We start from the raw sequence: 24292 nt of genomic DNA, 5'->3' as shown, positions 1-24292 counted from the left end.
TAGAATAATAAAATAATTTAAATTTCATTTTAATTGATATCCCAATTCAAACTCAAATTATTTGGACTAAATTATTATTTTTTCATCCAAAACTACTGTTCAGAACATTGCATCTTGCAGTGCAAAAATAAAACATCTCTTTTCCCTAAAGTGAAAAATGTGTTTTGTCTTAGTTTTTACTTAGCCTAACTTATGAATGACACTTACTCAATTTCGCTGTTCAGTAATGGTTGATACATCAGGTTTGTATTTTACGTAATGACTAAAAGTGGGAAGCCACCACTACGCCACCTTATTTAGCCATAGCTACTTTGCTTTTGTAGTCAGGTCACTGTTCAAAAACCATAAACAAGCAGCGTCTGTTTATTGTTAAAGGTCAAGAGTAGCAGCTGTAGGGTTCCTCCTCTCCCTGATAGAATGGAACTATAGAAGCATGTATGTTTAAAATGTGAATGTACAAAATACTGTACAGAAATCTTGGATTACACTCCTGGATCATCATTGGTTGTCCCTTTCATTCACTAGATCAAGCGAATTTTTGGATGAGTTCTGGTCAGTTCCCTGACATAACTGTCTTTTCTGTTTAAACAAACAAACAAACAAACAAACAAACCAGAAGATCGTCTTGAATTGGAGAAAGATGCAAAAAGCAAGTTAAAACACTTAACAGAGACTTGACATTTATTGTGCAATTTTATCTCCAACAGAACATGTGGCATTCTAGAGGTATATGAGGTAATAAAATCAATACTCCAGTTAGAACACCTGAAATAATTGACTCTAGTAACAAATGTTTCTTATAATTAAAAATATTGAATGTTTAAAAAACTCTTATAACATTTTAAGTTCCTAAAAGAAAAGTGCCTAACACTTAAAAAACAACTTACTCTTCTATATAAATTGTTCACAAAAAATCTTGCTATTCTATATTACACTACGCATTTATAGTTTTATTAACATACCTCTGGTGGGTTTTAACTCTACACAGTACAATCAAATAGAAATTATTCATAGAGAATCAACAAGACTTCAACAATAAAAATATTAGGATCAATGGATTTGTCACAGTTTCTCCACAAGTGTTCATCATAGAAAATAGAGTAAAGGCAAGTTGGCCCCAGTGTTAGGCTGCTACATGAAGTTCCAGAGAGGAGAGACACACAAAGGCAATGCTTAAATGGGGCAGGGTCGGACTAGACCAGTGACCTTGAAGGTTTCAGGACCCCTCTCATGGACTGGCATGCCCTATTCCTTAGAAACAAAGCCAGGCCCTGATGGCCATGGCAAGCTCTTGAACTTAAACACAGCCAGAGATGTTAAAGCCACAACTACAGGAAAGAACAGATTACTGTATTTTCCTACAAAAACTTCACGACAGTTCCCACAGTGACATCATAGATTGAAACCCTCTCTTCCAAACCAGACTCATCAATTCTAAGGCTATGAATACAACAAATGTGAAAAGTGAATGGACACTGGCTAACTGATGTCCAGTGCCATTTCTACCATCTAGCCGTTTCCAAAGACCATCACTTCACTGAGTTCAAAGTTTTGCTTTTATATCCCTGTGTTTTTGTACTGGGAACCTATAACAGAAATGTGAACAAATTTTAATTTATTCACTACTTCAATTAAACAACAAATCCATTCCGAAGTGTTTAAGGGGTTTGAGAACCTTAACTACTAGGGAAAACTGAACTAGTCATTCTGCTTACTAAACCCAAAGATTTCCTCTTATTAGCTGAGTACCTTGGGCAGTGTCCTTATCAATAAAATGGGGTGGTAACAATAACACCCTAGAGGGTGGTTGTGAGGATTAAAATGAAGGGATGCATTAGAGTGCTTACCAAAGTACCTGGCGCACAAGGCCTCAATGTATATAAGCTATAGCTATTGTTATTGTTAGTGGTTTTGAATGGGCCTAAACAGTTTTCCAATGTGCACAAGACCCATCAGGCTACTTGTAGTAGGGCAATTATTCTGAGAATGAACAGGCTTTTGAATAAGTCATCTTAGCAGATGAATTTTCACTGTAATTTGGGGAATTGTGATTCAGTGAAAACCTAGCCTGTATATTAGCCAGCTATGGATGGTCATGAGGAAATTTAATCCGGTTACTTTTACCACAAAGATCTGGTAATTTAGTGTTTTCAAGAGCCAAGCTTGCCGAGCTGGTCATTAGATGAGTGAAGTCCAGACCTCTCAATGTTTCTTGCAATTGAATATACTGTGGAGGGTAAAAGTGGTCTCTAATGTGTAAACATATCCGTTATAGTTTTGAATTTTAATTAGGAGGCAAGTATTGGTGAGTTATTATTTTTGCACTCCATGTTGTCTGGTATCAATTCTTCACTCTCCTCTAAATAATAACACAAATAGAAGAACTGATGTCACTGGCTGATAATGTAAGTAACTGCGGAGGGCCATCAACTGGGTGACATTTTTCTACATTATTCAAGTGAAGTGGTTATTTTTATCCAGTACTTACACGACTGAAAGAAGCCATCACTATGTTTACAAAAATATATCATAATGATACATACTGCTGTTTAGACACATTTACACTAGAGTTCTGACTCAAGCATCCTATTTGACATGTTTTGCCAAGCAGTTTTGGCAAGTGTCACCACATTAAACACGCACCAGCAAGACTTGCACCATATGTGCAAAATCACTTTCTATTACATTTCTAAAAACTGGTATATAAGAGCTGTCAAAAATTACAAACATCTGTACTGTGAGATGAGAAAAGTTTAAATCTTTTTTAAAACGAAGTTATCCAAGAATGAGACTTTTTATAATGATAGAAATCTAAGAAAAACTAAGGAGGTAGTCAGTGGGTATTAGGTTTAGGTTCTAGAGTACACGCTGAATGACAAAATTCAAATGAGGGCAACGTACGTTTGCTTTCCTGAAAACAGTGCCTGCTTCATCCTACTTGATGCTCCATCCATTTTCTGATACAACAGGAGGTCAAACCATTAAAGGTGGCAGGAAAACGTAGACATCACGAACTTGTAGATTCCCAAGTTTGTATTATTGTCTAGGGTTTTGGAAAACATCTGATATTACAAGAATATACTGGACTTAACCATTCTATCGATATCTGACACGCGGAGGAGCTGGATCAAATAAGATATTGAGTAATTTGTATCGCCTTATAATCCTGGTGAACAAATCTCTCAGGTCAATGTGTTTATGACTGATGAAGGGCTAAGAAAGATCCAGAATATAAAATGACCCACGTGCTCTACAGCTATGAAGTAGCCACATGTATAACATATCTCCCAATTCCCCTACCAAAGGAGATGATGACTGTTTCCAGCAAATGCTCTAATACTATCCTCTCCATTCCTAGTGAAGCCTTATGAAACATAAATGGTGACAGTAACCGCAGTGCTGTGGTGGAAATTCTCAGCCAAGAGAGTGGTGCCTGGGTTCAGGGCTGAATATTTTCAGTTAACAGTTTTTCTCCAAAGCACTTAATACTGAGGTTAAACCATGAGATCGTGAATGGTGGACCTTCAAAAGAGACCGTGAGAAATGGGACCTTAGTAACTGCTCGCAGAATACGACACATCCCCCCACCCCATCTCCCGGTTCCTGGCCTACATCCTCCAAACGGATCACTGAAGGGTTATGCTGGGCCAAGCGGAACTGCACTTGGGGTTCCATTCACTGGGAAAGCAGGCATGCTCTTTGTGATGTGATTTTAATTTGGGGAAACTCAGGACGCATCAAGACACTGTCACTGAGAGTAGGTATGGTCCCCTTGATAGATGGGATTAGGAACCATGCCCAGTCACTGACAAAAATACCAAATTTGGTCTGTGGTGTCAGGCCAGACCTATGACCTTTTCTCTCACCAATGTGGTGGAGCACAGCTGCATCCTGAGCTGTTTGAATTCGATCTATGTTATTCCAGTGCTAAAATGACTCAAGGAAGCTGCTACAAGCTGACATGAGTATGAGTGTCTCCTCAAGAGAGCAATCTGTCCAACTGCCAGACAAAGATGTAGAAGATCAAATCAAGAAAATATACGGGTCTCCAGGTCTCCCAAGAGATCAACGGAAAGGCCGACAGAGCAGTGACAGCTTCCACCCTTCTCACTGGTGAGCTTTTAACCTTGCTACAGAGGCTGCAATGGCCTTACTAAAAAAATAAGTGAGCGATCCTCGCAAACCCTGATTTGAAAATCAGGTGAGCATGCAGGCAACCACCACGAGCCAGGTGACATACCAGCCTTAAAGGGGAAGTGCAAATAGCAGCGTGTGACATGGACTAAGGAGAGGACAGAGCAGAACAGCCAAGCAGGCACTGTGTCACAGCCCAGGGGCCATTAGTGCCCGGGTCAGGCGGTGGGCTCAGCTAAAGGAACACAGCAACTACATCAACGGTGAAGAGTGTAACGGAACGTCTGACTGGGGACAGGGGATCGTAGGTCCTAGACCCAGGAGAGGTGTTAGAACTGGCTGCGTGATGCTAAGTCAGTCATCTTTCTGGGCCTTGATTGCTCATGTGCATAGGAGATGGCCAGTGTGCAGCTCTTAACATTTTAGAATTTGTGAAGTATTGGAAAACAGCTGATAGATAATTCACCTGAAAACAGGGGTGGGAGGAAGAGACCAGGTGTGCCTTCGAGCAAAGGCTGGTGCAACCACTCGCCTTGAGGGGCAGAGCCTCCTGACCCCAGAAGCCTTCTCAGGGGATGATAAGAGGAGTGGAGCAAGCACTTGTCGCAAGCATGCCAACCTGTACGGCTATGGAGAGTGAACGCAGAAATGCTCCATCACCACCTTCAGTGAAGATCAGCACAACACACGGCTCCGTGATGATGCGTAGATGTGAAGATGTGTGGAATTCGCAAGCTTTCAGGGAAACGATAAGAATTGGAAGTTCTTTTTTTTTTTTTTTTTAAGGCAGTGGTCAAATATTGCTGCTATAGAAAAAAAAGGACAGTGAACTCAGCAGTAAGGATAACTAAAGTCCAATGCAAAGAAAGGAAAAGTAAGATGGAAAGACAGGTGAGTTTACGGTGGTATTTTTCTCCTGGCCAAGATTTCATGTCACCAAAGATTCTTATAAGATATTGACTTCCTAGACCTTGAAAACTCCTCAGGGAGTATCTTTCTTCCTTGGATAGCCAAAGATACTAGTCTCATCGTTCCCAGAAGCACTGCATTTGCCCTTATCTTTTCCTTTACTTGCAAATTTTAGCTAAGTTGCTCCAAAACAGGATTGAAATATTAGTTCTCCCCATACCATTGAACAGATCTGACAAATGACCATCTCTATAAACAAACTTTTCAGTGGGCGAAACTAATAATCATAACAAAAGCTAAAGAAGGACCTATTGCTAGGGTCATGCACAGAGTTGATGCTAATTATAGAAGATAAAGGGTAATTTATTATTTCACTTTGTCAAAAAGTGGCAAAAAACCCTCTTTATGCATGGATGCTCATAAACTTCAAATGAATTTCCAACCCATTTTCAAAACCCTTAGTCATGGTTGTAGATGACATTAGCAGCCTTCACTAACAGCTGTCCATTTAGCCCTCAACTCTACAAAGAATGCAGACATCTGGATTAGGGTGATAAAGGAAGCCTCCCCTCCCACCCAAACCTGAAGCACTCAGAAATAGATTCTAGCATCTCTAGAGCATCTGCTGATAAGAAATGGTTCCAAAGATATTACTACTAACTTCACAGATGAAGCTCAACAAATTAAACCAGGGAAAGTGGGTGGGAGTGGTCACTGCTAACTCAGCCAGAGCCAGTAGTTCACGGGAATACTGGCGGGAAGGAGGCACACAGCAGTTGGGATGAAACATTTCCATCGGTGACAACAAGAAACAAGATTTATGCAAATTCTAAAGATCAACTCAGCACAAAAAGACCCTCAAATTTCTGAGAAATTACAGACAAGCCCACTGCATAGTTGTCAGAATGGCCTTGAAGCTGTGTGTATACAATTCCAGAACATCTGGTCAATTCAGTGAATACCATCAGTCACATCACTTGTTTGGTCCTCAGTGCACCAAACTGACTGAAATTCTCATTGTTCAACCCATCACTTTGGCATTGTGTCAACAAAGCCCGATTTAAGGCTATGGAAACTGCGGATCTGTGAACTTACAAAATCAAGCATTTGAAAATGGTTTTGAATCTTTGGATGTTTCTTGACTGATACAGTGAAAACTATTACTGTTTGTTAACTTCAGAGATCATATAGTGCCTTCCCGATCAACAGAGTAGAAATTTTTTTTTGTGGTAAAAATAACAGCTGACTCCCAATTAATCATTGTCTACAGGTGGCTTCTGATCTCTGGTTTCTTTTTAATAACAGGCTCTGTCAATGTAGACACAGCATGCAATGTCACCTATCCTATGTCTTTGCTGAGAAGTATAAATTCAAGTCTTTGGAAAACATAAAGACAACTTATTTGAATTAAGTTAAGAGAATGCTTATTCCCTGTCCCTTAAGATAACGCCATGTCTCTACCTTCTCCCATGGGCAGGAACACTAACCCAATCTCTGTGGGGACCAGCTCTGCTCAGGAAACAGCTGACTTGAAGATTTCAGACAGGTGACCAGGAGCTCACCTCTCTTTCCTCACCCTCACCGTCTAACTAGTCATCATTTAAAATCAATTGTCATTTTTTCTTTGTATAATGTAATATTCTGAAAATCTCTGTAGGCTCCACAGACTTCCCAAACAACCCTAAAATGGGTTTGTACTAGGAACTGTGGCAGTTAGGTCAAGAGTTAAGGTTTAGGATATGTAAACCTTAACTCTGTTAGGATGTGACAGAGTGACATGCTTTGGATTCTAAAGTGATGGTAACAGAACATTCACAACTGGAACTCTTGAGAGGACCGGCTGCTAGTGTGGAAAGATTCTGTCCACTAATCACCAGACCCATCCTGGGAATTTTTACTGAAGACTTCATCCTGGGAAGCCTGGTGATCGATCCCTTCATAAAATGAGCCTCCGTTGTGCAGGAAAGTCCCCACTGCCCGCCCCTGCCGGGCGTGACCCACGGCGTCACTGAACACTTTGTTTATCTGTTCCTCCGAGGGCATCCACCAGTCGGGGTTGGAGGTGCAGTGCATCCTAATGAATTCTGTGGGAATACACACAACAGTAAAAAAAAAAGAGAGAGAAAAACAGCTGGTTTTGGCAGCGAATGATAGGAAGGCTGCTTAAACTTTAACAGAAGCTCTGTAAGAAAAGCTTTATGGGACATCCAATGTAATGCCATGATGATGTCACTTATTAGACCCAACTTACGCCATACACATTTTCTACTCAGGTGCAGAAGTAAAAATTACATAAGTGAGAGTGACCCCTCTAAGGCACGATTGCTATGAAAGGTAAATTTGATTTGCGAGGCGTGGTATGCACCATGCTTGGTAAAAAAAAGTTAAGAGTACATTTCAAAACCCTGTTGTTAACGTGCTCACATTTTTAGAATGTTAACTATCCTCAGAAGCACAGCAAATATCATTAGATGGTATTGTTTAACCAGCTAATGATTTGTAGATTAAGTGCAAAAAAATAAAATCTCAATGAGTAAGAAACTGCCTAAGTTTTGGTTCAGAAGAGGTTTTCACATTCTTAAAATGTTACTATAGGCTATACTTTATTTCTCTAATTGTGATATCTATAAGTGTACTGACAAATATTTTTTAGATGACTTTTCCTCCAAATATTTAATATCACCAGAAAGCAATTAGCGTGCCTGGAAGAAAGAACATACAAAAAGTAGCTCAGACTCCAATGAAACAAACTCGGCCTCCCATGGGTTGAGCTCATATTAACCTTTCCTCTATTTTCTCAGGGGGTCAGGGAACATGTATAGTTTCTACACAGTTATTTTAATATGGACATCTGTAAACTGAAATGAGCATTCTGGAAAAAGTTCTAAGTCAAACTGTGTTTTTTTTCACAGCTGACTGAAAGTTCAAGGTGACTGCCATTTACACACCGTTTCTTCGCCAGCACTGCTCCCTCTACAAGACAATGGTTCTGGTTGTAGGAATGGATTTGCCTGAAATTTATTTGTGAAATCCCGACCCTGTTTGCCCATGGAAGCTGATGCTTTTAAGTACTTGGACCAGAAAAATCCCATGAACTGAGCTGTGCCCATCTTAGCAGAGACGCAGGGGCAACCCCTTCAACTCCATGCCTGAGGTGAGAGACTCATTCACCTCGCCTAAGTCCCAGCCCTAGTGGCCTTCCTTGGGGAGACAACTGTGTTTATTCAGCTCCTCGCCCCGGAAAACTGTCAGGAACCAGATGGCTTATGCTGGGGTACAGGCCTAGGAAACACCGAAGGATGCTTTTCAGACCTAGGTCATGGTCATTATAATGCTGAGCAGAGAGAAAGGAGGTATTCTGGGACCACGAGTGCTCAAATATCGAGTCCTCTCCCTATTATTTTCCTTGCATTCACATCTATTCATTATGTCCGCAAATCATCTCCAGCCAGGCTACCAACTCCAGAATTCAGGCATTCTGTTTTCTATTCCTCTCTGTCTTCCTCAAGTTCCCTACCTCATGTGTTCAGTAAGTATTCAATAACTGTTTAAGTAGTTTATCTCTATCCAGATTCCCCACTCTCATATGAACACAAAGAAATGAAAGACTCAAAGTATCCACGAGAGGAAATCAAGGCTAATTGCTGAGGATGCTGCCGCCCGGCCACTCTAAGAATGTGCTGCTGTGTGACACCTCCCACCTCCTCCCCATCCTCAGTACCCACTGCTGCAACAGGACTTCCCCTAACATTGTGCCAGACTACCACAAGCTAAGAGTAGAGCTCATTCTGTTACACGGGTATGAAGCATCCTCACATCATTGACCCCCCTTCCTTCCGGGGTCAAACCACCCTGGGGACAGGCCAGCCTAGAATTTGATTTCATTCCCCGAAGCACCCTGCTTTCCATCCCTCAAGTGTCCAACTGTCTGAGGCTTCCTTGGCCATTCTAATCTTGCTGACCACAAGGATGTCCACCCTGGGAGTCAGCAAGCATAAACCTGCAGGAAGGGAATCCCATTTAGGTCACAGGAAGGCCCCAGGATTTCAGCCTTTGGGACAGACATAAATGCTCTAACCAGCTGCCCCTGACACAATTAGCAGTTCTTGCCTATGCATTCTCCACCCATGGGCGGGTGGAAGCCTGTGGGTCCTGCCCAGCTCTCCCTGCTGGAGAGTACACATTCTGGTCAGGCAGCCTGGGCTGCGTTGGTGTCACAGGGGGTCCCGCAGCATTGACACTAGTGCTTTGAGATGTATATTAGTCCCGCAGTTTCACTGACTTGCTTGTTAAAATATAAATTGTTTAACAAGGATTTCTGGAAAGGGATACCTTAGTGAGGCCCCTTATCCTGATTCCCTTGTAAGCCTCAGGTTAGTGAGGCCCCTTATCCTGATTCCCTTGTAAGCCTCAGGGCAACTTCCAGAGCACTCGCGGAGCGGGCTCTCAGGACAGCCCCCAAGCTCACCACGGCCTCTGCTGCCTCCTTCTGCTCTGATGATGCTGGGGAATAAAGGAAACTGTGGCTAGTTTGCTAAGACAGCCCCTGGAAATTTCCATCGCCCAGTCACTCTGAGTAAGCAGAATTTTCAGACTGGCCAACAGGGGGTGCTCCAGCACACCTGTGCTGAGTTAATACTGGTGTTTTCATTCTAGGTGGTTTTCTCAAGTCTAGGCCACCAGCATCAATCACCTGGGGTGGTCGTAAGGTGCAGTAATGCTTTGCCTCCCCTGTCTTCACCCCAGACCCACTGAATCAGAAGTTCAGGGTGGGTCTGGGGATCTCCGCTACTAACAAATACTACACAGGCACCTTAGGCACGCTGACGGTCACTGTGGGCATGCCCAGAGGGGTGCAGGAATGAGTGTCCCTTCTGATGACTAAGGCCTTATCAGTGATAAGGTTTTTTCACTGTGATTTCTTCACCAGGAAATATTTCGATCCCTGTCCAGAGTAAATCATTATTGTCTTTCCAACCAATAAAATCACTCTTGAACTGTACAGGTTAACATTTGAGCTATCTGATATGGATTTTTCAGGTGTGAATGCGCTTTTGTCGGCACTATAATGTTTCCACTTGCCTGTGTTTATTTATTTGCACCCACTGAATCAACCGTATACACCTCCTTACCCTCTGCCTGGCCTATCCACAGTGTGGATCAGCTGCAAAGTAATCAGCTGTTGATGCTGAGGAAGTGGTATTATCTGAGTAGTACTTGTTAATACAGAAACTTTAAAAAAACCGAACAGGATAAAATCTGAGTGGGCGAGAAATACTTTAGGCCTAAGGAAAATTAATTCTAAATACATTTAAGGAGTTGGGGCAAGTATTCTCGAGAAGGTAGCTAGATTGGGGGAGGGCGTCATAGGCTGCAAATGAAATTGGGATAATTTTTGAGGTTCCTCGGCTTGTTTTCCTCTGTGTTTTCCCCAGTGCTCCAGTTCTGCTGGAGGTTGCCTTTCCCGGGCAGCAAAGAAAATCTGAACTTAAAGCGTGAAACATGAGGTGCTATGCAGTGCTTATGTGCCATTAAGTGCTAAAGCAAACGAAGAATTTTTAAAGAACTTCTTGATACCAAGGAGATGGGCCACATGAAGCCTATAACGTCTCAGCGGAAAAAAACCAAAATACAGTAAAGGCTGGACACTTGCACGGGGCAGCCACAGCCAATGCGGTGAAATGAGATCACAGATGGACACTGAGTGGAAGGATGCAGTACCTCGGAGGCATGTTACTTTAACTGGATCCAGAGGGCGTCTTTCAGGACCTGTCTCTCCTGACTGCACTGACCTTTTCCTTTTCCCAAGGCCGCATGAGTACTTAAGCTCATCGGTCGTGAAAACAAATCTGATGAGGTATCGAAGGAGCCGCCTCCCGTCTTTCTTTGAAGAATTTACAGCCTCGTCCCACTGTTTGCTCGTTATGTAGACAGGATAGTTGTTCAACAGCTGCTTGCTTCCCTGGAAAAGCGAAATATTTTCTCATTACCTACTTAGCCGGCCGGCCAGCCAGTAGCCCAGGCGATCTCCATTTCAAAGGCGAACGTGCTTTTTAACCAAGTGGCTATACAGACAATGAACCAGGTACGGAAGAGCACAAGTAATTGCTCACACTCAGAACGGGCACTTTTCAAATTACATTTGCATTTTCTATAACAAGAGCCAATGAGGTATAATGAACACCTTTGAAAGAGGAGCTATTTATAACTTGCATTTTAACAGGTAGGTTAAAATGTGTCAAGATCCAATGACAGGGAACACTATTTAAATATAACCTGTAACTTTCCTTTTCAATCTATTAAAATATGCAAAAATGACTTTGAAGAGTGTGATCAAACAGGTCTCTTCATCCTTTGGTTGGCGGTTAAGTACTTTTAGAAATGATGCTGGTGGGCTACTTTCATACGGTATTTTTTTGTGTTTCATGCACCTAATATCTGACAGACATTGTATTTCAGTGGAAACAACAGTAAAAAGTGAATTTTAAAGAGGGGGAAACTGTGGAAACAGAAAAAAATAATCACTAATAATAATGCAAAACAAGTTTCCTCAAATTATAGCTTCTGCAAATGCCACTATGTCAACTCAAAATTTTTCTTACTTTTCACCTGCATAATTTATGCCTGCTATAAAATTCCCAGGCTAAATAGTTGCAGTGGGACTAATTACAGGAATTTCTATAACATTTATAAGCCATGTTTAGTCAATTGCACCTACACAACCATTATTTTAGTTCTGGTTGTCCATAAAATTCTACAGTCCAGGACAAATTAATTAACCCATGATCTCAGTTTTAATGTACTTCTTCCCCAGTAATTAAGGTGTACAAAATAAAGAAGGGAAACTCACTCAGTTTTACAACTCTGCAAATTTACTACAGGTTATAAATTTGGCACTATTTGGAACTGATAGGTTTTAATTTTAAAAAGTGCTCTGTTCAGTTAAGCTCTGAGAAGGGCAAACGGTATAGGAGCCAACAGGAAAGAAAGAGGCAGCAGGTATGGCTATGAAACTGTGACTGAATTATACCCATGGAAAGTCATCACCACAGCATTCATACTCCCTTGAAATAGCAGGAGTGTGACTTTGTGTCCTTTTTAAGGGAAGCAGCTGAGGGAAGTGGTTTGTGGTTCGAATTTACAGTCAGCCTGGGTTTGAACTAAATCTTGGTTCTGGGTTTTATTTGTCGTTTCTTGAGCAAATTACTTTAACTTGTTGGACCAAAGTTTCCCCATCTATAACATGGTAAGAACTAAATTATCATGGGTTTAAAATACGAGTACTCGGGAGCATAAACCAACCCTTGGCTCTGTGTACTATGTATGATCAAAAGATGGGCAGGAGCCCAGAGGTTCCGAAGGGTCCTTCAGCCCAGGCTGCTGTTTCATGGCAGGAGGGGAGAGATGGAGGGACGACTGGAGTGACGGGCGGTGCCGATGGAGAAGTGAGGATGAGAGATGTAAAACCGAGGTGGTCAGGCAACCAATCCACTGAGCCAGGGTATGGGGGACTGAGGAGTGAAGATGATTCCCAGGTGAAACGGGGGTGTCCTCCACAAAGATAAGGAACAGAAGGTTACGGCTGGGGGGAGGAGGAGGCAGATAGCAAGGAAGAACAGTGCCTGACATACACTAGGTGCAATGAACAACCATCGGGTGACTGATGCAGTAAATGCTACCGCGGCTGGCACGGAGCAGACACTCAATGCCGGTGGCTACAATGAAGAGCTCTTAACTTTTCTTACTTTTCTTTAAACTTCTGTGGTACTGGGACATTGAAGAGCTTCTACTGTGTATAAATTGGCAAAGTTAAAGAACTTTAAGGAGAGCAACGAAGACAAGAGGCCATTAAAAAGGGCTACTGAGGACAGAGGCCTTCCACCATCCTTAATTTGAAATCATCCTCTTGGTCATTGTCTCTGTAAGTACGCTTGTCAGCCTTACAAAAGGAGACTGTGCAGCTAGTTTTCAAACCTTTTATTTATCTAACGCTGTATGTTTCAAAAACAGCTTTCCCTCGGGTGTGTGAGCTCATCTGGCAAGCCAGGATGCCCGTGGCTGCTTGGCCAAGAAGGTTAAATCCTCTCCCAAAGTCTCACAAGTCAAAAGGCACAGCTGGGAACCCTGTCCCCAAATTCAGAGCTGCCCCTAAAACAAGAGCTGAGGCTATTTCCAGATGGGAGGTACTTGAGATGAGAAAGCTGGCAATCCAGGGAAGGTGTCCTCTCCAAGCCTGAAAGCATCCACTCCTACAGAAGAGCTCAAAAGCTCTTCCAAAATGTAGAAATACCATTTGGAGGTCATTTTCAAGAAAGAAAGAAAGGGAAGAAGGGAGAGAGGAAGGAAGGAAGGAAGGAAGGAAGGAAGGAAGGAAGGGAGGGAAGGAGGGAGGGAGGGAGGGAGGGAGGGAGGGAAGGAAGGAAGGAAGGAAGGAAGGAAGGAAGGAAGGAGTAAGAGAGAAAGTCATTTATAGCCCCAAACACCTCAGACTGCTCTCTGTGTTGTGGATGAGGTTACCCATGCTGTTTCAGCACAGCTAATAGAAATCAAATGTGATTGAATAATATGACTGAGAAGATGCTCATTTGCCTGAAATGACAATAAAAATAATATAGTAATAACGATGATGATGGGTAATAAAGGTTTAAATAGCCCTATCTGGAGGAAATGTAGATATTTCCCTTATTTTTATATTTTTATAGAATTCTCTTCATATTAGCCACCAAAAGGGTATTGGTGACCTATACCAACTCTGACCTATTGTCAAGTCCCTATGAACAAACCAATTTGAACAGCACTTATTTAATGTCTTCATAGAATCATATCCAGATGGAAGACGGAGGTGTATATTAACTTTTAAGTAAGTTCTGATTTAGTCTCATGAACAATGTGCTCTCTGAGCACAGAGGGGTGTGGCAATTAGGAAGAGCTTCTGGAAGAAGTGGGCTTTTCAGATGTGCTTTTTGTATAATAGAAATGTCAAGCTAAAATATGTGGACCCGGGACTTCCCTGGTGGCACAGTGGGTAGGACGCCGAGCTCCCAATGCAGGGGGCCTGGGTTCGATCCCTGGTCAGGGAACTAGATCCCACATTCATGGTGCAACTAAGAGTTCCCATGCTGCAACTAGGGAGCCCACGAGCTACAACTAAGGAGCCCGCCTGCTGCAGCTAAGACCCGGCGCGACCAAATAAAATTAATAAATTAAAAAAAAAAAAAAAGAAACTGATTGGAAAGACTTTGGGTTTAAAAGAGGGGTCAGTTAAAAAAAATTTTTAAAAATGTGGACCCTATTTTAGGGAGCAAAGGATTTTAAGCATGTGATATTTATTTTGGATCTGTATTTTAGAAAAACAACTTTCCAGTGTGGAGCACGGAGAAGAAAGAATCTACTGCAACAGCCCAGGTGAAATGTGATTGAGAGTGAACTAGAGAGAAGAGACTATTCAACGTGACCGTCAGGAATGAGGAAGAGGAAGAGTCTGTGATGCCTCCAAAGTTTCTGCCCAGGGTTGGTGCTGCTTTTATTGAAGAGGAAACAGGAGTGAGGGTGGGTATTCAGAGGAGGCATTGTGAGTTCCACGGGTCAGGCAGTAGGACACAATGGTCTGGAGTCGAGTCCTGGGGACTGGGGTCTAGATCTAGATTTGGGACTCGCTAACCCACACATGGTTGATGTTCAGAGAGAATGTAACTGAGCAGAGAAAGGCAGTGGAGAGATGAAAGATCAAAGTCCAGAGGACAGTGGTTGGAAAACTCCTTAAAGCTTAATAAGAAAGGGATGGGGAACCACAAGGGAGTCCTGACACAAAGGCCCAGAGAAAGGGAGCACCTGGAGGAGGGGTGAGGCCCTGCGGATGACGAGGGCTGGAAAATGGGCCCCTGGACGGGACAACTGGGAGAGTAGCAGGGTGGGGGGCTCTTGCAGACCATTCGCTGAGTAGTGGAGGTGGAGCCGGATTACGGAGGCAGGGGAGAGCAAATGAGAACTGAGAGTGGAGCAATGAATATACACCAGTCTTTCAAGTGTTTAATCACGCAGAAGAATGAGGTCCCCATTCAGCAAATGCCTTCGATGACACGCACTGGGGATGCCAATGGGGACGAGACCTGGGCCCAGCCTTCAAGGAGCGGGATGTGTCGTGGTGTAGGATGAAGGTGCCGATAGGATGCTTCGGGTGATGGAAGGGGAAAGAAAAGATAATCATTGAGGGACGAAGGGAGAATCAAAGGAGGGCTGATTTTCAGGGTGGGAAGACTTGGAACAAACACTGGCTCTGCCTGAGGGAACAGCAGGTGGGTTCTCTGTGCCAAAAGAATAGGGGGAGACTTGCCCACAGGATTTAAACTGTTTCTTTTTCTCCCCCTCAGAGTACAGAGTTCAATCTTCATGATGCATGATCTTTCTCCGCAGGATGTATACTCACCCATAAACCTCAGAGTCAAACATGTATTTTGCTAGCCAATCTGTTCTGGTGTACATATACATGGGCAAACTACCAAGATTCTTCATCTTAAGGAAATTCCAAATGGAATGAGACCTACCTCGGCCGGCTGGTCGGCTGGCTGTGGGATCATGAGCTGGTTGTGGTGTTGAAGCACCGTCTTCAGGTAGTCTAAAACGGTCTGGCAGGGCACTGGGTAGAAGAAATTGCAACAATTGCACATTAGCTATTTTGTGCCGGGAAAATAAAAAGCTTTAAGGTTTAAAAAGATTTTTGATGCAAACTTCTAAAAAAAAAGACTCATTTTCTAAAGGAAATAGAATCTTCTCTCATTTGACATCCGTAGTTATTTCAGTTTGTAAATACAGAACAGATGCTACAGTTCGGGGAGAATTTTTAGGCTCAGCACAGCTCACTGAAAACTTTCAAGTCAAACCTACTCTAAGATGAATTTGGGTTAATAATAATGATATCACACTGAACAACTCACAGAAGAGACATGTCTTCTTTGACTCAAGTTGTAACATTAGCACCCGATGGTACTTTTTAAAATTAAACTGCTGAAAACTTATGTTTCACTGGTTTTAGATCAATGATATAATGCTCATTTGTAGTGCCATTCATTCCTAGTTCTTCAGTAAAGCAGTAAGCCATGCACTTTAGACCTGCTTCCTGACACAGACACACCTGACCATGTAGTTTTTCCGGTAAGTGTCTCACTTCTCCCCTCTCCAGAAACTCACCTGATCTGGTCCAATTCAGATTCAGTTATTATGTATTTCATTAGCTGTTGCACTATATTTTGTGAGGCACAGTCTTACAGAATCACTGAATAATCACAATAAAACTGAACAGATGTTAACCCAACATAGAGTCTGACATTTTTTTATACCACTGCATAAATAATTCTTATATTTTAAGATTTATATTAGAGCCCTTTCCAGAGTATTAACTAATGGCTTTTAAAGGTCTTGGTAACTTAGTAAATAACCTGATACGAATTATTGCCATTATCTGTCTTGGCTGTGTGTTTTCTTAAGATGTTTTTGTCACATTGAAGAAAATAATAAATATTTAACCTAAACCCTAATTTTAAAGTATCACCACTGAGCTTTCTTCACTTCGTTTTTCTCAGCACTTTTTTTTTAAGAGAGCAAACTGAAATTATCTTTATCCCCTGCTAATAGCTCTGGGTTTTTCAGGTGACATCACATTGCAACATAAATCAAAAACTACATAAACATCCTTTTGAAGAATTTGAATGATAAGAAGTAGAAGTAGGTTAGGAAATTTTTCTTCTTGCCAAAAAATATTTTCTTAAATAACATCCTTATAGATTTGTGTCTTACAGACTTGTGTCATAGGTCACTCTTGTATAGTCATTTGAATATATTCTTCAAATTAAAGAAGCATTTTCGGGACAACCACAAGATTGTGCCTTCAACAAAAAGAAGGCACGTATGTATCAGTTTGAAGTAGGACTTTTATTAAACCAAAGTTTAATAAAACTTATCAAGTACCTCTAATTTCATCATCCTATTGAAAGACTAACCCACTTTAGAGCCCACCCTGATGTAACTAAACCCTGTGTTTTATTTATAATTTTTCCAGACCTTGCCCAAGTTCCTTTTAAGGGGCGCACTTACTGGCCAACAGTTCTATGTTCCGACAGACACTTTCACCCTGGGTATGGCTGAGTAGAGACTTTGAGTCGCTGAGAGCTAGAAAATCCACTTTCTAAACCACACCATTTCTGCTAGGGTATGCAATGTTCACCAAAAAGTTTGAGCAAGTTAACTGAATGACAAACAATAATTTCCCACATTACCAGAGTTCCACAAACAAACAGCCTAACCCACTTTACTGATGCCACAGTGAGTGAGAATGAATCTTCTGGCAATGGGCACGGATTACAGGAAAAAAGCAGAAGACTTGAGAAGCTAACGGAGACAGGAAACAAGTTTGCTGTTGAGTTCTGGCTTTTCATTACCCATGTGGCCTTTGGGACTCCATTTAACTTCTGTGTGTGAGTCCCTTCTACACATTGCTGAAAAGAAGGATCTCGGTAGCAGCAATGCAACTGTGTATATGTCACTGCTTTTCCAAGTGACATGTGAGAGGTATTACTCTGAATTTAGTTTGGAAGTTTTAGTAAAATTTGTAAATACTCACTGACTGATTAAGATTTGAATGAAACTTCTTCTGATACTTTATCCATATTTTACACATGTTTAGGGAAAAAATGTTTAAGTGAAGCACAAAAACGCTTACAAAACTGAATATTCAGTGTGACCTCAACCATGTTAAAAATAATTATGTGCACAGAGAAGAGATTGGAAAGAAATAAACCAAAGTGTTAGTAATTAAAAATGATTATATTTTGGTAACAGAATTAGGGCAGTTATTATTACCTTTATCCTTTATCATCCTTGTAAAAACCAGTTTAAAAAAATTTCTACAGTGGACATGGATTACAACTACTTAAAAGTTGTTTGAAGAATGTCTCCATGACTGTTATCTCCCCTTCCTTTGCTATATATGACCTTCAGTGTTGCCTGTATAGCCCTGGAAGGGCTTGGAGGACGACTCTCCCATCTCTACACCCCCAGTATTTAGGCGGCAGTGCTAAGCCCTTGAGCGAGGCCGGCTGATGCACACACGCTGGAAGAAAGTGGAATTTCATGTGCCTTTACTGGCTGTAAGGCTCTCCTGAAGGCAAGTGGGTCCTGTGGGTGGTATCTGGACACAAGGCTGAAGGCCAGGAAGACTGAAGACAAGGCTCGCATTTAGCTACTGAATTGACTCTGCACAGTTGGCGGCTGTATTGTCTGAGAGACTCTTAAGTAAGGGCCTTCCAAGGAGAACTGCTCTGATTCTGTTTTTTTCCCATATTAAGGGTGCTTGGGTCTCGGGTACCTAATTTTCCTGGCAGATCATTGCATTAACATCTTGATCAGTTTCTCTTCTTGTTCCTCAAGCATTATTTAATCTACTTTGTAATTGTTTTTTAAAGACTCAAAACATTTACCTCAAAGTATACCACACACAATTTTATAGGGAGATTGAAATTATTGACTGTCCTCTGACGACCATGCCATCTGTGTGCTTATATCATCAAGTGTCCTATTCATATCGTCTCCGTAAAGTATAAGTTCCTCAATTGTGAATGTCTAGAAATAAACAATGAGCTTTAAGTGTTACTCAGCCTACAGACACATGGTAATTCTCGATTATCACAATGTCCTGTCTCTGTTTAATTTAATTGACGTGTGTAGCTGCTACAACGGAACGTGCCTGACACCGGGCTGGGAATCGGGGTTATGAGGATGACTGTGACTTAGTCTCTGTCCTCAAGGACCTTACACAGCCTGCCTCTCCTCGTATCAAGACCCCAGGAGAGACAGACACACAAGGAGTAAAAACTGGCCCTGGTACAGACTTCAACAGAAGCAAGCATGATGTACTACAGCAAGTGGTTAATTCTGCCTGGGAACTGGGGGAGGGATTTGTTATGGAGGGGTGTCACCTGACCTGGGTACTGATGGATGAGTAGGAGTTTCTCGAGTGGGGAAAAGGAGGGTATGTTGGAAGGACAGCAGGAGTTAAGGGCAGACCAGAAGCAAGTGCACGGTGGCTCAGGAATCAAAAATTGTCCAGAGGGGTTGGAACACTCGGTGTATGGTGGGAACTGAGGGGCGAGTCTCCAAAAATGAACAGGAAGACTCAGGCAGTGAAGGATGTCACATGCCACACTGAGGGGGCTGGAATTTACTCCATGGGCCAATAGAGGATTTTCAGCAGTGGGTGACGTGGGCCTTTTCAGTTGGCAGAGCCTGGCGTCTGGGGGAGTTGAGTGGCTATCGCAAGAGTCCATGGGGTGAGACAGGCCTGGATGAAAGCAGTGGGGAGAGGGAGGAGGGCCCCACACCGGTGGGTATGTACGAGGTGGAATCCAGAGGAGAGGAGGCTGACATCAAGGAGGGAGAGAGATGGTTACGGATGGAACTGAGGCTCCCAACCTGGGTAACTAACTGAATGCTGACCTCTTTACAAGGTAAGACCACCGCCAACAATCTGAGAAAACCACTTAAGATTTCTGTACGATCAAGCACAGGACCAGGTCCCTCTCTGTTTCTTAAGGGTGCTCTGTGTTGAGTGCTTCCTGGAACACCTAGCAGGCGCTCAGCTGCTACTTAACGAACTTAATACTTAATACTTCCAGCCTTCCAGTATTACCAACCTCACCTTACAGGAAGGGGAAACCGAGGCTCAGGATGGTTAAGTAAGTTGCCTAAAACCACCGATAGCAAGCGGCAGGAGCAGAAATCCAAACCCAGGTTTGACTCCAGGGCCATTTTCTTCAGCCCACGCTGTTCTGGGTCTCTCAGCCTCACAACTACCGCCAACAGTTGTGCTGACTTTTACCAAATTCTGAGTAAAAGAACTCAATCCTTTATTGCTCTCTGTTCCTATCACTTGCTCTAGTTTCTTACTCAGAACGTTCATTCTCCTTAGAACGCGCACATTAAGTATGGTCGATATGTTTCTGGGGACCGGAAGTCGACCTGAGCCTTCTCCCAGGGGCACTCCTGGGCACGTGGGCTGGAGGGTGGCACGAGCACGGGACAGCACTAGCACTGCGACACTGCGCTTACTCCAAGGGCTTTCTGTTCTTACAAAACTACTTATCCAAAAACCGACACTGATTTATCTTTTTAAAATCTTCGTACATAGACTATCCTTACTTAGGATCAGCACTTCGTACGTGATCCAAGGTGAATTCTCTAGTTTGTAGCCTCCTGAGTTGATCCTCATTATTTGCAGGTTCTGGATCTGCAAACTTGCCTACTCGCTAAAATGTATTTGTAATGGTCAAATCTGTATTTGGGGTGCTCTTGCGGTCACTGCGGACTTTGGCTGGTCACTGAGAAATCTGCATTTCTGGAATCACACACTCCAGCTGAGGTTGAACAAGGTTAACACTTGGCCTGCTCGTTTCAGTCCTCATACGATAACAAGGGTTCTTTTCATGTTCTGTTTAGTGCCACGGTTTTTGCATTTTTGTGCTTCTTCTGCTTGGTGATTACGCTGATTAAAAGGAGCCCCAAACGCAGAGTTGAAGTGGTGTCTAGTATTCCTGAGCACAAGGCTGGGATGTGCTTCGAGGGGAAAATGCGTGTTAGATAAGCTTTGTTCAGGCTTGAGTCACAGCGTTGCTGGCTGTGAATTCAACGTTAACCAACTAATACTATATACTAAATAAGGGCTCGTTAAACAAAAACATACTTAAAACGAGGTTTTGTGATTGGCTGACGAAAATGTTGCGACCAGAGGCTCTCGGGAACCGAGGTCTGTATTTCCCCTCAGAGTAATGCCTTGCTGATTCAGTGCTCACGGTGACTTTACAGAATAGAACGACTGAGAATAATGAGAATTGACTACATTTTGAGGGTGGAAGAGGGTAATAAACTAGCTCTGGAGTCAAGAGGCTTCGATTCTAATCTGAGGTCTGCCACAGACTTTACCTGTCCAAGGTTGCAACCTCTTTGTAAAATGGGAATATTAATTTTTGTTTGGAGTTACGAAGATAAATTGAGATGATCATAAACGTACTTTTTAGAAAGTAGAAAGTTCTTTAATAATATCAACAATAAGTATATCTTCTCTATATTTGGCACTTAGAAAACTTCAAGGTATTTTTAATGTGTCATAATTATTTTACTTTGGAAGTTATTATTTTTTAAATTTTACTGAAGTATAGTTGATTTACAATGTTGTCTTAGTTTCAGGTGCACAGCACAGTGATTCAGTTTATATATATATATAAAAAATATATTCTTTTTCAGGTTCTTTTCCCTTATAGCTTTTTACAAAATATTGAGTACAGTTCCCTGTGCTATACAGTAGGTCCTCGCTGATTATCTATTTTATATATAGTAGTGTGGAAGTGATTTTTTAATTACCATACAGTATTTTATATTTCTAACACCCACATTTTATCATATTTTTAAATCTCTGAACTTGGTGTTCAAAGATAATTATAACGTGCAATTACGATCTGCAGTGTTTTTTCTTCTTTCTTAGTGGAACATAAAGTGTTGGTGTGTCTTACATTCAATGGGGGCTTAAATTAGATGAAATATGGTATTTTATATCCACCCTCCCTTATGAGTTCTCTTCACCCAGTGCTGACTGCAAGCTTTCTAAATAAATGTGACTACTCTAACCTGATGTCTTCTCCATAGAGAAGTTTGCCCATCACCATTCTTCTTTTCATAACCTCTCAGCTCTTTGTATTCCTGATCCAAATGTCTTCCTTTCGTGACTTATTTTTCTTTTAACCTATTTTCACTTTCTTTTAAAAAATTTATACTTTTAAACAGACTATTTTCTAGTGTGATAATCTAATGCAAAAGAAAATGTGCTAATGCTATTTCCTGGGATAAAATATTTAATTGCCTATATCTGCAGCTAACTCTGGAAAGTAAGTTAGACAGCACTTTCTAGAAGCCCCTTGTTTGCATGTAGTTGATAATCAATAAGACTTTGTTGAATGTTTCACAAATAATACAATAAACAAAGGCCCTCTCGGGTGGTGCCAGAAAGAATACCCCTCCCCAGTCTCTTTCCTTTCGGTGAGGGCTGTCACCTTCCTTTCCCCCTTTTACAGCTGCCCAAGTGAAAGCATTTTTTCCTGTAGACTAATAGGCTCATTTCTTTTGAACTCTCAGTTCAAGAACTGCTCCCAGGTATAAACGCTTTATTTCAGGGGGGGGAAAAAAAAAAAGAAAGAAAGAAACTGGAATCTCAGAGTTGCTCAACAGCCTGACTCTGGAGAGAGAGGGAAGTGCCTGAGGAACACTGCCCCGGAACTGACCCACTGCAGGTGCCCCCATCATCTTGTTCACCTTATTTCCTCTGCTAACTGCTGCATGCTCCTCTCCCCTTTGTACTCATCCATCCTGCTTGGCTGTAAGAAGAGGGATCTTACAACATACGGGCAGATTCTACAGGAAGAAAGCCCCAGGTCCTTCTATGGAAATGTACGGCCTCTAGGATAACAGAGGCCTACTGGGATCATTGGGAAGCACGGATACTGCTTAGGGAAAATCGATCCCAAATCTCACAGGAATGTTACCGCTTGCAAAATATTCTTGTTATGTGCAAAACCAGAGTATTATTGTTGTACTTTTCTTCATATGGATAAAAGTAACAGATTCCCCCCGGCCCCGCCCACACCAAATGCATAGCTCGTAGAATGCCAAAGTGGATTCTTGGGTGACCACCCACAGTCTGGTTTGTTGTGTAGCCGAAGGTGGAGGTTGGGAGGCGAGGAGGGCAAGAGGGCAGTGATGTCTCTCTTTGATTCAAGTCTTTCATCTCGAGGGGCACTTTCAACCTGACGCCCAATACTAAGGTATCCCTAGGTAATGAATCCATGAGTTAAGTAATCACAAATAGCTAATCTTTCCTGCATTTCACACTATTTTTTTTTCTATTCATAATTGACAAACTGATTTTCATCTATATAGTTGAATTTCAGTATGGATTATTTAAAGCAATCATGGCTCTCCACGTAGAATTGGTTCAAGTTCATGGAGGGGACTCTTTACAGTAACAGTGGTGGAATGTTTACAGTAACAGTGGTGATCATTAGCCTAATTTCAACAACTGTCATTCAATGTCTGACCATCAAGAGGACTCAAGAAATTGCAGCATTTTCGTCTTTCTGGGAAGCAGAGAAGGACAATGATTAGGGCAGGCCAGCAATGAGTTATCCCTGACACAGACATTTCATCTGCACAGATTCAGGAAACAAGAGGTGGACTGAACCCCAAATTTGCTTGGTAAGTTTACCAACGACAGACGGCTCACCAAATATTTACGATTAGGGATGAGGCAATAATACTCTGGACATTTGTATCACCTGTCCTTGCACTCTGAAACTCTTCCCCACAGTTCTGAACGGCTGATGTAAGGATCTGCAGTTGGCTGATCTCCAGGACACTATGTTCTCCCCTAATGAAAGAGGAGGAGTGGGGAGTAAGATGCAACATACCCTTTTGGGGGTAAAACCAATCGTTAACATAATTTATGAAACTGTGAAAGCTGTAAAATCCCAGTGTGTTAGCTGCACCCGTATCTCTTTGACTTGGAGAAACCAGTAGCGCTCTGGTTCCACTGCATTCTTCTGGGTCCTGCCCGTCCCTCTGCTGCAGTCAGATCCTGCCTGGCAGGGAAAACGCCAAGACACTGCATCTAACCCCAGGGCTCAAATGTAACAACAGAGAATGGATTTACTTCACCTCTTGCTTCTCTCCCGCAACTGCACTCAATCTAATTCCAAAACATTCTGAGCCAAACCTCAGCTCTATTTGGGCAATTCTCTTAAAACGAAAGGACAGAAGGAAAATAAATTTCTGATTTGGCAATTCTAATAAGCAAATGGGTAACTCTCTTCAACACTTCCTTCTTTTTACATCAGCTGCCAACTTGGGTGGTGCAAAGACATCGAGTTAGGAAAAGAACATAATTTCTATTTCTATTTATGGATCAGCCTTAAAAATTTTAAATATATTATGTATGCTTTATTTTGAACATATTAGTATGCAAGTATATGTATGTAAATAACCAATGAATGTGTACATTGGTAGATACACGCTCAAAAATTTTTATCAATGGGCTGCATGATTAAAAAGGTCTTAATGTCTTTTATAAGCCACAGACATGCAGGAATGACCTCAAAGATATAGGCAAAATCAGGAGCATTCCAAATAGGGGAAAAAATGCCTTTGCAACCCAGAG

General features: G+C 42.0%; 1 protein-coding gene across 4 annotated transcripts in view; it reads right to left on the bottom strand.

The window, feature by feature from the left end:
- Positions 1-24292, bottom strand: part of BEND4 (BEN domain containing 4) — a 62560-nt gene that overhangs the window by 29047 nt on the left and 9221 nt on the right. The window contains exons 3-5 of one of the 4 annotated variants that reach the window (XR_009503319.1): positions 15588-15679; positions 10836-11005; positions 2902-3043 (exon numbers count right to left, since the gene is read on the bottom strand). Coding sequence is in view for 2 of the 4 variants with exons in the window: in XM_059923081.1 (XP_059779064.1) it covers positions 6910-7127; positions 10765-11005; positions 15588-15679 (551 nt within the window). In the remaining 2 variants the exon portion in view is untranslated. Of the gene's footprint in view, positions 1-924; positions 3044-4907; positions 7128-10764; positions 11006-15587; positions 15680-24292 lie in introns of those variants that run through there. The other 3 variants (XM_059923083.1, XM_059923081.1, XR_009503320.1) reach the window with 3 other exon arrangements.

This window comes from Balaenoptera ricei, chromosome 5 (assembly GCF_028023285.1).
Source record: "Balaenoptera ricei isolate mBalRic1 chromosome 5, mBalRic1.hap2, whole genome shotgun sequence".
NCBI lineage: Eukaryota > Metazoa > Chordata > Mammalia > Artiodactyla > Balaenopteridae > Balaenoptera > Balaenoptera ricei.
Note: the sequence above shows the minus strand (reverse complement) of the source record. Positions and strands in the feature narration are given on the sequence as shown.